This window comes from Pagrus pagrus, assembly GCF_965226575.1.
Source record: "Pagrus pagrus genome assembly, chromosome: 4".
Lineage (NCBI taxonomy): Eukaryota > Metazoa > Chordata > Actinopteri > Spariformes > Sparidae > Pagrus > Pagrus pagrus.
This window is the reverse complement of record NC_140188.1, coordinates 26,763,637-26,779,971: the sequence shown is the minus strand read 5'-3', so window position 1 is coordinate 26,779,971 and position 16,335 is coordinate 26,763,637. Positions and strand designations below refer to the sequence as shown.

General features: G+C 43.3%; 2 protein-coding genes across 2 annotated transcripts; both read left to right on the top strand.

The window, feature by feature from the left end:
• Positions 1–339: 339 nt before the first annotated feature.
• LOC311256271 (kelch repeat and BTB domain-containing protein 8) lies at positions 340–8,782 on the top strand. Its single transcript, XM_084351152.1, has 5 exons — positions 340–873; positions 1,278–1,431; positions 1,642–1,720; positions 2,284–2,511; positions 2,737–8,782. The coding sequence occupies exons 2-5, from the start codon at positions 1,278–1,280 to the stop codon at positions 4,232–4,234; spliced, it is 1,959 nt and encodes a 652-aa protein (XP_084207278.1). The 5' UTR covers positions 340–873; the 3' UTR covers positions 4,235–8,782.
• Positions 8,783–9,472: 690 nt separating this feature from the next.
• slc5a2 (solute carrier family 5 member 2) lies at positions 9,473–16,302 on the top strand. The gene is made up of 14 exons (XM_084350179.1): positions 9,473–9,502; positions 9,891–9,995; positions 10,157–10,216; positions 10,328–10,432; positions 10,531–10,636; positions 11,039–11,119; positions 11,935–12,164; positions 13,571–13,706; positions 13,895–14,002; positions 14,120–14,270; positions 14,783–14,951; positions 15,073–15,288; positions 15,395–15,530; positions 15,610–16,302. Exons 1-14 carry the CDS (start codon positions 9,488–9,490, stop codon positions 15,813–15,815), a joined length of 1,824 nt encoding a protein of 607 aa, XP_084206305.1. The 5' UTR covers positions 9,473–9,487; the 3' UTR covers positions 15,816–16,302.
• Positions 16,303–16,335: the final 33 nt, after the last annotated feature.

Here is a 16,335-nt window from a genome sequence, read left to right as displayed (position 1 = left end):
CTTTTCTCCGTACACCTCAAACGTTATGCGTTTGAATTCATGTTTGGACATCATAGTTATATTGACTAATAATAGTCAATCACATTTCATCGCGTTTCTACTTTTCTTAGCTTTTGAAGGAACCACCGAGCGCTACTGACACTTGAAAAAAGTATCAACCCTGAATGCAACATGAATGCGGAAATTAGTATTTCGGAATTGGATACAAAATAAAACGAATATCCTGGTTTTAATTCTTATTCTAAAAACAGAGCTGCTATTTTTCGCAACTCGTGTAACATCATGTCAAACAGGGAGCGGAAAATATTTTATTTTCTCCATTGACAGAAAACGACACAGCCCCAAACAATCGTCACGAGCCAAAGGTCAGCCAATCAGATGAGCGGAAGTCTAACGTTGCGGTAATCCGGTTCAGACGTGACAAGTGCGGCCGACTGGACCTGAACTCAGTCTCATTTTCCTCCCCTGGAGGCTCTACAAACTACACTCTGCACTGTCTTACCACCGAGCCGGACGTGCGTGAATAATGCCATGGTGGACTGATATTTGTGACGAAGAGAACCGTTTGCACAGCGGGGAAAGAGGTCCTTTGTAAGCTAGTTTGGTCCGTCAGTAAGAAGCGCTGGTGATGTTGTGCTCGGGGCTTGGATGAGCAGCGAGTAGCCTGACGCTTCTTCCCCACAGGCCGGGACGAGCCTTTCAGCTGAGCCCGGAGGACCAAGACACCCAGATGGGAGCGAGGAAAGCCTCTCGAAGCCTCTGGTAATAACCGGGTCCGTGGATACAGTTAGCCTGGCCCAGACTGCCTCGCCAATTCCTGTTGAAAGTGAGACCCGGCCAGCCTTCACGGTGGAAACGAGAAGAAGAGCAAAGGTAATGTGAGCTAAACATGCAGCCTCTTAACGGTGAACAGATGCTACAGCAGCAGCATGCTTTGTGTTTATCATCTGTTATAGTCAGTATTTTATGAGGACGTTATATTTATCCTTCTGGTAATATGTAAACGCAAACATACTGTGTCAAGGTATTGCAATACGTGTCCAGCAGACTAGATTAATTTAGTTTAAAACTAAGCTGCATCAGGAGTTTTGTCTTGAAACCAACATTGTTATCAAGTGTTATCTGGGTCATATCTGTTACAGGCCTCTATCTACAGTACATAGGCCTGTTGGCTAAAGATAGGCCTTGCATGCATAAAGGTTACACACCAAAACCCACATGCATGTGTGCAAGTCTCTGGCCTGACTATGTGTGTTTGTGTATTTACTGCTCCTCAGATGAATGCTGTGCGTGGGGGCACAGTCACCTGGCGTCCCCAGCCATGGCAGGATGGGGACGGTGGAGGAGGAGAACCCCTGTCGGACAGCGACTCAGAGGAGGAGGACTTCCCCGATGACAGCACCACACCGCTGGGAGACTACATCACACATGGTGAGACAGGCTGAAAGAGGCTAGAAAGAAACTAGTCCTTGTAGTATTATTGTGACTCATTCAGTCTCTCCTGTCCTTCCAACCTTGTTCTCTGCTGGCTTTTCTTTCTCTATTCCTGCCCCTTCTGCTCCATCTAATTCTTACTCATTCATCTCTCCGTCCTTGCCCTCAATCTCCGTCTCTGCGTCCTCGTTCTGATGTGTTTCTTAGGATTGAAGCAACTCCTGGATGCTCAGCAGCTGTGTGATGTTACTCTGCTTGTTGAGGGAAAGAAGTTCATGTGTCACAGGTATGACTGCCACATCCTGCAAAAAAGCTGATCAAGAAAAAAAAAACATTCATGAAGTCATGTTCAGAAATTAAGAAAAGCATTTTAGCCATGGCTGCAGCTCACAAGTATTTTTACTATAATTAAATTTGTGGATGATGTTTTTTATGTACCATGTTTGTTAGCCCTGTTTTGTACTCCATTTACAATTATATATGATAGACAACATTGTGATCTATAGCCACCAGATATTTAATACGTTTTACTAGATTAGTGATTAAAAGCATGTTAAGCATAATTATCAAAGTTATTACTGATTAATTTCCATTTCCAATCAAATTACAGATTCATTTAATAATCATTTCACTACATGTTGTAACATCGAATACAAAGCAGATGTAACTTGTGATGAAGGTGCCATCATACGGACCAGTTTTGTTCTTGTAGAGAGCTATACAGTCTTTGTTTTATATCAAAGAGGTTAATGATTGTAATGACATTAGAATACAGTAGAAATGACTTCTGCATTCATGGATTGACATATTGTTTACATAAACGGTTATCTTCACTCTGCCATCCCTCAGAGTCCTCTTGGCAGCTGTCAGCCCGTACTTTCGGGCCATGTTCACAAGCCCTCTGGTTGAGTCCCGCCTCACTGAGATACGACTGGAGGAGGTGACGCCTTCTGTCATGGAGACTGTCATCCAGTTTGTGTACACCGGTGAAGCTGGGCTCTGTCTGGACACAGCTGAGGATCTGTTTGTGGCTGCCAACAGGCTTCAGGTCATGCCCCTTCAAGACCTGTGCTCCAGGTAAACCTGCTGTAAAAAGTGACAGATAATCAAGTTCACAGCCTTATTTGTTAGACAAAACTGTTCAGGTAGCTATGATTTTTACTTTGACATTAGGTTTTACTTAAGAAATCATCTTCTGTCTTCTAGATTTAATACCTCCAGTCTCATGTCTCTCTTCTCTGTCTTTCTTTCCCTCTTTCTGTCTCTCTCCACTTGTCATTGTCTCTACTCTTTCTTCTCCAGGTTTCTATTTGAGCACCTCTCAGTGGATAACTGCCTGGGGATGTATTCTCTGGCTCGCTCTCACCATGACCAGCTGCTGTTGCGTGCCTCCCTGCGGCTTGTAGCTCAGCACTTCCCTCGGGTGGCCCGGCAGAAAGACTTCCTCCTCTTGGACCACGGCACCTTAGGCAGCCTTCTGAGCTCTGACCGCCTCGGGGTGGACTCCGAAGCGGAGGTTTACGATGCGGCGCGTCGATGGGCAGAGCACCAACCCTTGGATCGCTACGCCCACATGCCGGCGCTGCTTCACCACCTGCGGCCGGGACTGCTGTCTCAGGAAGAGAGCCGAAGACTGAGCCAGGAGTTGGGGCCCGCTGCAGCTGGTGAGGGCCTTGGGGGGCCTCTGAGACCACGGGAGGGCATGTTTGAGAAAAAAATTGTGTGCGTGGACTTGACACCTCGGGAAGATGAGAATTTAGCTGCAAGAGACTACACAGTGGACTGCTTTGATCCTAGGACAGGGAAGTGGGAGAAGTTGGCAGCGCTGGGTTCATTGGTCAGTCCTGGCTGTACGGCTGTAGGTGACCGGCTGTTTGTGGCGGGGGGGATACTGCGGACAGGCTCTGTGTCTGCAGCTGTGCATGAATATGATGCAGTGTTGGACCGCTGGATAGAGCAGCCTTCGATGGTCCAGCCCCGGGCTATGCTAGGCCTGCTGGGCTGTGGAGAGTCACTCTATGCCTTGGGTGGTAGTAACCGCTCAGCTCTGCTGGACTCCAGTGAGACCCTGGAGCTGAGTACACTTCAATGGGCTCCGGGGCCTCGGTTGCCACTCCCTCTGCGCGCCTTCGCCTGTGCAGCATTACGTGGACGGCTTTACCTGCTGGGTGGAACCACACTTGAACAGAACCGAGCTGTGGTCCACTCGGGGGTGCTTATTTATCACACCTTAACAGACTGCTGGACACGTGTGGCTCTGGACTCTGGCGCCACCTGCCTCGCTGGAGGAGTAGCAGTGCGTGGAGGAGTCTGTGCCATTGGGGGGTACATGAGGGATACCACAAAGTTCCTGGATGGAAACTACACCAATTTGGAGACTTTAGACGCCACTGGGCGTGTGCTGTTTTTCAGAGAGGGCAGGGGGTCTGGCGTCGAGAGGGAGGTGACTGGGGGAGGGGTGTTGGTCACTGCGGAGCAGCGGGGGAGTGCCGGTGGTGGAAGTGACCGAGCCCCAAGCCCTGTGGTATTTCCCGGGCTTCCACGGCGGATTGCAGCTGGTGGTGTGGCCCGGTGGAAACGTAGGATTTATGTGCTGGGTGGGGAAAATGGCTCACGGTTCTACGACAGTGTTTACTGTTGGAAGCCTGGCTGGCGCAGCTGGGTGCAGAGACGTGAGAAACTCCCAGGAGACACTGGAGGGGTGAGCCAGTTTGGGTGCACCACTTTAAAGTTCCCTAAGAAACACATCCTGTCCAGACTGAGACTAGCCAAAGAAAACTGCAAGAAGGCAGCTGACTAGCTTAGTTAGTTAGCAGTACGACTGAAGAAGAGGCAGCCGTTCATGTGACACAGAGATGAGCTCCAGGCTGAGTTTGAATTTGCTCCTCCTTGACGTGATGATATGTTGGTATTGCGATGAGGTCACAAGGAGAAGATTATTTCATACAGTCTGAGTGTAGGTCTATAATGGACTGGATGCACACAGATCTTATGAAACATTTTAAGGATAGTCAAATGTACAGGCAGCGAGGAGCTGGAGCCAGAAACTGGTTAAAAGTCAGGCAACAAGCACCTGAATGTAACCTAATCCACTATTTGTCAGAACAGTAAAGTCCTTTGAGAGAGAAATGGGCCTTTTTTTTAAAATTGTTTTTTAAAGTGTAATGTTATTTTCAGCTTTTTGCTGGTGTAATATTTTGAGGATGTTTGGAAACCATTTCAATGCTGTGAATTTTTTAGACGTGTTTACTTTAGACACAAGGATACCGGCACCTTTCTGACCATACTGTGTGCCACGTTATTTGCCTAAACCTTCTTGTCTAACTGCAATTAAGGGCTATACAAATGCACCAGAGTGGAAGCATATCATAGGAAACCCACCTATTTTTCATAACACTACTTGCGCATAGACAGTCTTTACATGTACCCTAAGTTTTTTTTATAAATGAAGAGGTAAATGTCCTGTTCTGATTTGACTTACGTTTTGAAGCCCTTAGCTAATTTGTTTAGGTTCTTCCTTCACAGCATCAGGACAGTCTGACCTACATGTCCCAAGACACTGCCCAACTCTTGTAGAGCCCTTTTTATGGTCTTACTTCACAGGCAGCCCGATCCCTCCCAACTGATCTCAAACATGGGAGGCAATGTGTTAACCATGGACCGCATAGTGTCTTTATACTTGGTAGAAACTGTGTGTATGTTCCATGTTCATAAATGTGCTTTGAAAGCTCCTGCCTCGAAGAAGTGGAGCATAGCGATGAGAGGAATTTGCAGATAGGGGTGGATAATATGCAAAATATCAAAAATGATGCCAGAACACCATCTTCCATATTAATATATGAGACAATGAGTGCTTTAAGTTTGGAATCCATTTGTCATTGGATTTGGGAGATGTTCATGACATTGTGCTGCAAAAAAAACTTGAACTGTCCTTTTTCATTCTTAAACAGAATCACAATCGGCTTTAGTGTCCAAATATGTGTACATATACAAGGCATTCATCTCCAGTTTTTTATTGCTTTCAGTGTACTTACACAGAAATAGACATACACCTGAGATCAAGGGCAATAAAAGCTAAACAAATTAAGGTAAAGAATGGTCAAGACTGTAATGTACACAAGAATGTTTAGAAACTGGGTAAAGATAAATACAAGTCTAAGTCTTCTGTAAGTTGTAAACAATACAAATAGTGCAAAGAAATAAATACTGAATGAATATATATTCACATGGCGTAAATATTATGTACAGTTACCATCTACTCCATGCATTAAGTATTGAGACAGAAGGTAAATCTACAAGCTCTTTGTGAAGATGACTGACAGTATCCTTGTGTCTAGACCAACGCTCAGTCCAGCACCTTCCCAAAATCTGAGGTGAACAGTAGTCTTTACTTGATTCAGCTGCCATGTCAAAATGACATTTTTGTTACAATTGCTCCAGCCACAGGACTTGTGAATGTGTTTGGCATGGAGGCTGTGGATTATCTGAACACATTAGCACTGCACCTAATTTATTGAGATGTATTCTAAAGGTTTTTGATGTTTTGAAATGGTAACTTTGGCTCTGACTGCACTGTACTTCCTGTACTCTAGGATGGCACTAGCCTTGATGGACCTGTCAAACAGGAGCACGTGTGGTCAGATGTAAAAGGGACGGAGGGTTTTAAAGTAACTTAATTCTTGAATTGTTGTCTTATGGAAGGTCAGAAAGTTTGAAATGTAAGCACATTGTTTTGCTGTAAGCCACTATCTTTTCTTGTTATTTTCCTTTTCTTCTTTTTTCCTTTCTTATTGATCAAATCCAGATACTTCTGTGGGAGATATGTGCACATGAAAAACACTGCCAGCTGTGAGCAAAAATGTCCGAAATCTACCAATGTTATCACATTGCAAACTAGCAGGTCAAAAAATATAAAGTAGGGGTAATATTAGAGTTGTTTAGGACTCCTATTTTGGATTTTTGCCATTATTGAGGCACTCTAATCCATGAAGCTGAAGGCTTAATGTTAGATAGAGAAAATCAATGATGAAATGAATGAGTTTCATGTTATAAACCATAGCAGGGAGTTATTTCACTGAGAACTTGGTGAGTTTTCATCGCTGCAGGCCAGATATTAGTTTTCAGATGTAACTTTAGATTAGTGAGCAAAATTGACAGTTGACTGTAAATACATTTTCAGCCTAACACAGGAAATAAAGAGAGATGCAGGATGTGTGTCTATAATGTCCCTCACTACTGAGATAAGACAAAGTGTGTCTCTCATCTGACCTGCAAAGTGGATTTATTATTTTACTGGAGCAGTAAATCAATGAATGACACAAGAATTTAAACCTGTTAGAAAGAATACATTTGGTGAGATACTGAGGCTTTTTCACATAACCTAACTGTTAGGCCTGGTGCGTTCAGGGGCATAACTGAGAAGGCAGGTCCACACAGCAACCATTTCAAAGGCAACTCCACCAATTTAATACAATTGCGTGTGTTTACAGGTCTTGGAGAGTACTACTGCATAGGTGAAAAAAGTAGATTAAAGCCTTTTGTGGCTCCAGAGGAAGCTGCATGTAAACTGATAAATTTCCTCCAGTGATGTCACTCAGTAGCTAAGCTGCATTGTGGGTAATGTAGGTGAAAAGCAGTCCTCTGATGTGTACTGTGCTCCTATAAGACTGATGGACCGATTATGGACAGTTTAAGAACGAACAGTCAAAATCACAACAGCAGAGCCGGAGGTGGCACCTTTTTCCACGCATTCTTCTTCCTTTTCAAAAACCTGGTGACTACATTACATTTGTAGATTACATGCAGCTTCTGGGACCACAAAAGGCTTATACTACTTTTTCACATATGCAGTAATACTCTCCACAATTAAATGTATACAATTGTTTGAGTCACCCTTTAAGTAATGAATACATTTATTAAGGATAACTTAACATAAGCAGCATTAGCACTCAATACCCACACTTCACTACCTAATGGTAGAGACGTGTGGGTATTGAGTGCGTGAAACACCCTAGCCTTTCAGGAGTGAAAGAGAGGGAGCCATTTTGAAACCACAGAGCTTAAATACGCTTCAAACAGGTGGGGCCAGTCTGGCCAAAACAGGTACTTTAATGTGGCCCAGGCCCATCGAAGTAACTAAAACAGACGACTGAAGCCAAATTCATGGATCTCTCCACAGAAAAACACTCTGCAGTCAGGTTGTCTCATCACTCAGCTTTTCCATTAGCTTATACTGAGACCACCAACCAAAAGAATCATAAGTACATTTTAGTGAAACCACCCTGCCATCTTGAACTTTTGTGACTCTCTTGAGAGAGAGCAGAGTAGTGGAACTTCCCCAATTTCCCAGCTACAGTAACAGCAGCTGTTTGACACTACTGTGTTAGTTATTTCTAGCGAGCACAAGAGCTCCCCCTTCAACACAGCTACCAATTAACAGCTTGATTATTTCATTGTGATCTTCAAAGTAATGCATATTATTGGGCTTCTAGCGCATACCTTCAGTTCCCCTATATGTAATCAACACATCAAATCACCATTATTTTCAGGTATCTTCCAGGATCTCCTTTAGACACCAACTCCCAAAAATAAGATTCTTGATCAGTGGAAGTGTAGAGATCTGTCACTTATGCTCTGTCCTGCCTTCAGCTCTGCCAGCGCCCTCAGCAGGGACAGTCAGTGTTAGATGGAGGGTCATGTTCTGAAGAAGGTGATTGGGGCAGGTCAGTGATATAAAAGAGCATAGTTATCTCTTAGTCATGTGGGACAATAGTAATAGACAAAGGCGATAGATGAAATTTTAGGGCTCATCTGATTTTGTATGAATTCATACCTGTCGAGTACGACATGAACTGTGTGGCGGACCAAAACCCTAAGTCTGTAAGTTTTTCTTGAACTTGCTTTAGTAGTACATTCACTAGTCAAACACACAACAAATATGTTTTTAGTCATTTTAGTTTGTTAAGAGATGTGAGCTTCAGCTTGTGTTTCTATAAAAGAATCATTCACACACTCATCCATTACAGGCTCTGAATTTTCACTTTGAAGTGTCAAATGAATTTTCTTTTCCTGCGTGTGCTTACAGCTTGTATGATGTGAAAAGTGATACTGTGTGCGCATGCATGTTTTCTAAGCTGAGGCGTAAATGTGTTCAACACAAGCTCTCTGCACATATGCACACCCACACGCTGTGTGTCCATTCAGAGACGTGAAGCTGCCCTCATTTGTACAATCTAATGAAGTTTGTGAACTGAAAGGCAAATGGATGTTTTGATGAAAGCAGTGCTCTCAAATGATTAAAGGACTATTTGCTTACGTGTGTTTTGGTGATGACTTTACTGACTTTTGATGAAGCACGTGACTAGTCAACATTTGTATGGTGGGGACACATACAGAGGCCAGAGGCCAACAAGAGATACGAGTCTACATTTTTGCATGTAAAATGTGGAAAGTCCAGTAGAGAAGGGTATGACTGAAACTGGTTCGGCGTTAATAATTACTCTAATGAATAAACTGCTGAATCTGCCCATTGTAACAGCTGGCCAAAGTTCTCACTTTACACTGACCACCCATATCCTGCCTATGCATCGGTCTTCGAGAAGTACAGTATTGCCTTTTAGCCCTTTGGTCATATTGATATATAAGTTTAGGATTTATAAGAAGCAAAGATAAATCAAAGGTAGGTTGCCTATTATTGAAAGTTAATTAAATCAGGCTACAGGTTCGACAGAGTGTATTCAGGTTTAAGGGGAGAAATGGAGAATCCCTTGTCAGACAAAGTGACCGTCAACAACCCAGCAGACGTCAGCATCATTGTCGGATACTTCATCATGGTGATTGGTGTCGGCATTTGGGTGAGTGCACCTGTGTTAGTCTGAATTATTATTCTTAATCATGAGGAGATTCTAATGACTGGATAATGAATGGAAAGGAGAAGAAGACACATAACATTTTCATTTGGTTTGTCAAAGTGACAGTTTTCCTGTCTGTGTTTTAGTCCATGTTTCGAACCAAACGTGGGACAGTTGGAGGATACTTCCTGGCAGGACGCTCCATGACCTGGTGGCCGGTGAGTTAAGTGTAGAGCTGCTGGACCGATAAATATGTAGCCCGGTAGAAGCTTATTAGTATCAGGTTATATGTTGACTGATAAGAAGCTGGAGTACAGAAATGCAAGAGATATGTTGCAGGTCATTCTGAGACATTGTTACCATTTCATAATTTGTCCACCAGAGGGTGGTGACAAGTTTATTTTTACACTGTAACTGTGAATGTGGCAGGCAACTGTTTTTTTCAATATGCTTCACAATGCACTGATTTGTCTGTTTTGTGCATTTCTGGTCATAATCCTCATGCTGTGTGGCTTCACTGTACTGCTGTAAGTCTTAATTTATTTGAATTTGGTTTTGATTTACTGTTTTGTTTTGTTGTGTTTTTTTTCTTTTTTTTCAATTCAGGTTGGTGCGTCTCTGTTTGCCAGCAACATCGGTAGTGGTCACTTTGTGGGCTTGGCTGGCACCGGGGCAGCCAGCGGCATCGCTGTGGGAGGGTTTGAGTGGAATGTAAGTCACTCTATATACTCACAGCTCGTACTAATCTGCAGTTTGCATTTATCATCATTCTCAAATACTGAACAGATGCATAAAAGACTTGTCTCACAGAAGACTAAAAAAATGGTCTAACATGTCATATGTTATTATGTGTTGTTTATCTCATGTGTCAGGCTCTGTTCATCGTGCTGCTGCTAGGCTGGTTGTTTGTACCTGTCTACCTCACAGCTGGGGTGAGTAGTTCAGGCTGTTTTACCATTTCGGCATCAACATGTGTGAACAAGTGCATCATTCACTGAGATTTGCCGAGATTTCCTATACTGACACACACCATGTGAAACTAGGTGATCACCATGCCCCAGTACCTGAAGAAGAGGTTTGGAGGATCCAGGATCAGCCTCTACCTCTCCATTATCTCCCTGTTCCTCTACATTTTCACCAAGATCTCTGTGAGTCATCCTGTGTGAGAACAGACATTCAGAAAAACATACAGTAGGAACTTCTTTCTTCATCGCTTTACTCCCTCCCTCCTTCCGTCTCCTTCCAGGTGGATATGTTTTCAGGAGCTGTGTTTATCCAGCAGGCGTTAGGGTGGAACATCTACGTGGCCGTCATCACCCTTCTGTTAATAACAGCTTTGTACACTGTTACAGGTATGTGTGCAAATGTGACCCTGAAATGACCCTGATGATGTCATGGTGATGTCATCAGGCTTGGATACTACAAATGTATAGCCTATACCAGAAAACCTTTGTCATAAACTGGGGTTGTGTGGTTTGGAAGCTTCTAAAGACAGAGATGGTTAAATAAAAACATGTAATTTGTTGCATTGTGGGAAATGTAGGACTGCAGAGTTTTTTTAGTTTGATCAAAGACTAAATTATTATTATTAATCTTTAATTAAAGACTGAAAATCAGGGCCTCTGCTGCTTCAATTTTTAATGTGTGAATACAAAATCACTGAATTTACCTTTTAAGAATTACATTTCTGTTAGTTTATTACGGTGTGAGTGTGTGTGTGTTTGTGTGTGTGTGTGTGTGTGTGTGTTACCCAGGTGGCCTGGCTGCTCTGATGTACACCGACACATTTCAGACCTTTGTTATCATTGCTGGCGCCTTCGTCCTCACCGGCTTCTGTAAGTACAACTTTGTAAAGCATTTTCACATTTGATCTTCAGATAATTCTTCTTTTCATTCACACGGCACACAGTTTATCTTTTTGGCCTCTGTCAGTCCCTGCAGGCCTGTGGCTATCTTCTCTCACAACAGGAAAGAGATTAACTAGGGTCAGTAATCATTCATTTCGCTGCCGTGGTGTACAGTCTGCTGACACTGCATAGCTGCAAAACTCTCCCTCTCCAGCCGACAAAACAACAGGCGCCCCCTCGCAACCTTATTGATTTAGTCATAAAAAGGTCAATATATATCAGTGTAATCCTCGTGCAGATTACAACAAAGTCAAAGAAGGAGGCAGACAAGATAAAAGTGGGCAAGAAACCAGTGGAGGAGGGAGAAAACAGCCACCTCCTTTTGGGAATTGTTGGTGCGTTGAGAACATAGTGCTGAATCAGCAGCTGACTCATATCTTCAGGCAGGACACTATCAGACAACACCAGAGCTCTGGATTACTGAGTAGGACAGAACAAAAACAGTGTGCTTATTTTTTTTACGTAAATCAGACCTGTTTGCATGTTAATATAATGAGAATAAAGTCAGAATTCTGAGAAAAAAGTCACATGTGGCCCTAATCCTCTTTCGTAGAGGAGGAATATCCACACCACGAATTTAAGGCAGTTGGATTAAATCCATAGGTGAATTGGTGAATGAGTGTGATGAAACTATGCTTCTGGAGACACCATCTGGATTCAGCAGAACATATGCCTTTCTATAATTTGCTTGGACTGACCCTTTAAATGACTAAGAAGTCACCCTTTCTCCTTTTCACTTGCAGCCTTTGCTGAAGTGGGAGGCTACAGCGCTCTGGTGGCCAAATACAGCTCTGCTATGCCGAGTAATTTCTCCTCCATGGATCCCCAGCGCTACAACATCTCCCCCGACTGCTACACCCCCAGACAGGACGCCTTCAGCCTGTTGAGGGACCCGACCACCGGGGACCTGCCCTGGCCTGGAGTGGTGTTTGGGATTGCTATAGTGGGAGGCTGGTACTGGTGTACAGACCAGGTGAACATCCCACTCAGTCTTATCCTGTCAGCTGAAATTCAAAGATAGGAAAAGGTCAGAAAGTGACACAAGGACTGCTCATTGTTCCAACACCCACTAAACCCCAATTGTCCAAAAAATGTCGCACTGGACAGAAAGCCCATTCATCCGACACTCCATTATTCCGAGAACAAATTCCCACTGCTCCGAAGACCGAAAACACACACTCTCCTTGGATTCTGTTGCCCTTAATATCTTACTGTCAGGTTAGGGTTAGGGTCAGGGTCAGCCTATTAAGGGTAAACCCCCTGCTGATTCAGCACCATGGACAGGGCCAGCAGTCACTGAACTAACAGCTGCAGGGAGATTGCAGTGGGCCTTCGGACAATTGAGTTTTCAGAATAATGGGCTGTTGGAACAATGCATGGCACCAAGTCACACAGAGAGGTGTTAGTAGTGCTTAATGTAAACACATGTCAACCAGAATCTTCTGTTTTCTTAAGTGTATGTAATTATTATCCTAAAAGAAATGTGCAATGAGTGCAGTGGCTAGTTACAGCTAGCTGGTGAGAAAGCCTCAGCTACAGCTAATTTACCACCTTTTTGCTGATTCCTCTATTTGATAAATACCATCTGGTGCTCCAACGCCTCAGAGTTTGAATTTGTTACACCACATAAATAATGCAGCAGCTGCTTCCAATCATAATAGGGAAAATAGTCTATAGACTAGATAGACGTGCCTAGCTCAGCACAGTAGCAGTAATTGCAGCTTCTGACTCCAGTGGAAGTCACATGGTTTGATAATACCATCACATTAAATTAAAGACTAATTAATCAATCTAGCTGATTGTTCAAACAAACAAGAAAGCTGAAGAAGAAACAGTTTGTAGATGTGTTTTCCCTGCTCTCTTTCATTGTTTTAGGCAGTATTTTTGAGGTTGATGTTAATAATCAGACTAAAAGTAATGATCTGTTTTATAGTCGGGCTAAATGCCTTCAATCTTCAAACCCTTGTTTGAAGTTCACTCTTCCTGCTCTCTGCATTTGCAAGGCAGTATGGCTGACTCAGAAAAACTACTGCAAGTCACTTAAATGTAATTTAATTAACCAATAACGCATCACTTAAACCCGGCTAAGGTAAATTCGATGACCTAGTGCAACTTTTGCCATCCTTTAGGAGCAGGAATGATCAGGAAGATCGTAGAACCAAAAGACTCAAAGACTCAAAACACATACAAAAAACAGTGTTTTTCTGCACATGACCATCATCACAGCCACGCACAACTTTAGTAAAGATTATCTATATTATCTATTAACTCCCTACAAACCTCCACTAGATTTCTGCCCCTGCTCTTTGTATAAAAACAATGAATATATAATATAAATACCTCTCACAAAATAATCCATCCTGTCTTGTAATTCTCTAGGTTATTGTCCAGCGGTGCCTTGCAGCTCGTAGTCTGACCCATGTGAAGGCCGGCTGCATCATGTGTGGCTACCTGAAACTGCTGCCAATGTTCCTCATGGTGTTCCCCGGCATGATCAGCAGGGTCCTCTACCCAGGTCAGTGGCTGACACTTGTCCTTTCCAATCCATTTTAAACGGGGTTGACAAAAAACAATATGAAAGCTTATATAATAGCTCTGCAGTAGACACCATTTTGGTAAAATTGTCAGCAGTAGGTTGATTCTAACTCTCAAGTTTAAAGCCAAGGTTTGTGTGTGTCTGTGTGCTTTTTCATCCACCTGCAGATGAGGTTGGCTGTGTTGTCCCTGAGGTGTGTAAGAGGGTGTGTGGGACTGAGGTGGGCTGCTCCAACATAGCTTATCCTAAACTGGTGGTGTCAGTCATGCCGAATGGTAAGGACACATCACAATGACTCATATAGAAGAGGAGGAGAAGTTTGATCTTTATCGTTCCTTTCAACACCTTCCTCTGAGCCTCTCTCTGTCCTCTTCTCCTTCCTCTCTGCGCAGGGTTACGAGGTCTGATGCTGGCTGTCATGTTGGCGGCTCTCATGTCCTCTTTGGCCTCCATCTTTAACAGCAGCAGCACTCTGTTCACCATGGACATCTGGACTCGCATCAGACCACAGGCCACCGAGCGGGAGCTCATTATTGTTGGCAGGTAAATGAACAGTGTTATGGTAAAACAAATGTTACTTCAAATCAAGTCTTTCTTCTCAGATAGATCTGCTTTCCTCTTGTACTAGCCTATTACAAACCATATGTAACTGGACTACTTGAGAAGGAGAGGTTGTCGGCACACTAAGTTTTGCAAACTCCCAAACACGTAATGATGCAAACCTGTGACACTGAAGGTCTTTCTTAGGCAAACATCATGTGAACATCAGAGCATCATATGATACAAAAACCCTCATTATTCCTGAACAATTTTCTATGCACATAAAAATGATTGCAGCATATAAAGACACATTTCTTCTGCAACTTTAGAAATCTGTGAGTAGCTTATCCTTCTGACTACTCCCTAATATGCCATGAAGTCCTCGTCATGTTGCTATGATGAAAAGAAGTTCATCAGGTCATTCTGAGGCTGTTCTAAAGTGTATGGCTGTATGAAACTGTGAATTTACATTAGATATTATTAACTATTAATATTATTTGTCCTCTCCTCGTTAGAGTCTGGGTTCTGTGCATCGTAGCCATCAGTATCTGTTGGATCCCAGTTGTTCAGGCGGCTCAGAGCGGTCAGCTGTTTGATTACATCCAGTCAGTCTCAAGCTACCTGGCTCCGCCTATCGCCTCAGTCTTCCTCCTGGCTGTGTTTGTTAAGAGGGTCAATGAAATGGTGAGATGACACAGTTATACATGGCAACATATTATCATATTAAGTCACATTATCATCCATGAAACACCTAGCGAAATCATATAAATAGAACATTTGATTTCCCATCTGCCCTCACCACCAGGGTGCCTTCTGGGGCCTGATAGGTGGCCTGCTGATGGGTCTGTGTCGGATGTTGCCTGAGTTCTGGTTCGGTACTGGCAGCTGTATCTTCCCCTCCAACTGCCCTTTCTTGGTGTGTGGGATCCATTACCTCCACTTTGGAATCATACTCTTCTTCTGCACGTCAGTGCTGGTGCTGCTGGTCAGCTACTGCACCAAGCCCATTGACGACCAACATGTAAGTGACTTATTAAGGGTCCATAACATGAAAAACATTTTGAGCGCCCTGATCTGAAATCAGATTATGCAGCATTTAAATGAAAATTCTCTTGTTTTCCTTTCAGCTCTATCGTCTTGTGTTCAGCCTGCGGCATTCCAAAGAAGAGAGGAAGGATTTGGACTGGGAGCAGGAGGAGAAAGGGAGAAGAGCCCGGAGAGAGGCTGCGGAGAGGATGAGGGAGAATGACAACAGTGATGCAGGTAAGAAGGGAAGTCACAAAGACAGAACGCAATGAACACACACTCACCGAAAATACTGACTCATCCCTCTTCCCCTCAGTGGCTGAAGAGGAAGCAAAGCCTGGTATCTGTCGTCTGGTTGGTCGGCTGTGTGGCGGGGGTTCCCAGGCCGAGGAGCAAGACACACCTGAGGCACCAGAGAAGCTGCCTGACATCAGCGAGGACCCGGTGTGGAAGTACACTGTGGATGCTAATGCTCTCATTATGATGGCTGTAGCAGTTTTTATGTGGGGTTACTATGCTTAACAGTCCTATTAATTCTAATAGAAAGTGGATGTTAAAATGAGAGTTGGTTTCTTGATGAGATTAGATGTAATCACATTGCTGGGTAAAGTCTCAAAGTGCTCACAGATAAACACAACAGTGTTGCCATCTGTTGGTAATTACTTGTCATTGCACTGTAAATCAGAGGTTTTTCCAATTAAAAAAAGGTTCAAAATAGAAAGTCGTGCAACTATATTACCAACAGTCTCACTTCTGTGTAGAGTGCAAAAGGTTTTGATCCTTCAATGCATTTCTCCAGTTTAGAGGAGCAGGTGTAATGGAATCTAAAACTGTTTTATCAGGTTAGAAAGCCATTACTGTATACTATTACATGTTGATTCGATCACAGTCAATCTGTGCCTGCTTCCAGCACTGAAATCAGAGGTGAGAAGAAAAAAATATCATTTGGAAGCCAGGTAAAATGTGAACTCAATAAAACTTCAAAAGTTGCCCTGAAATTTGTTCTAAGAGTGTTTTTTTGTTTTTTACTTCTATTAATACT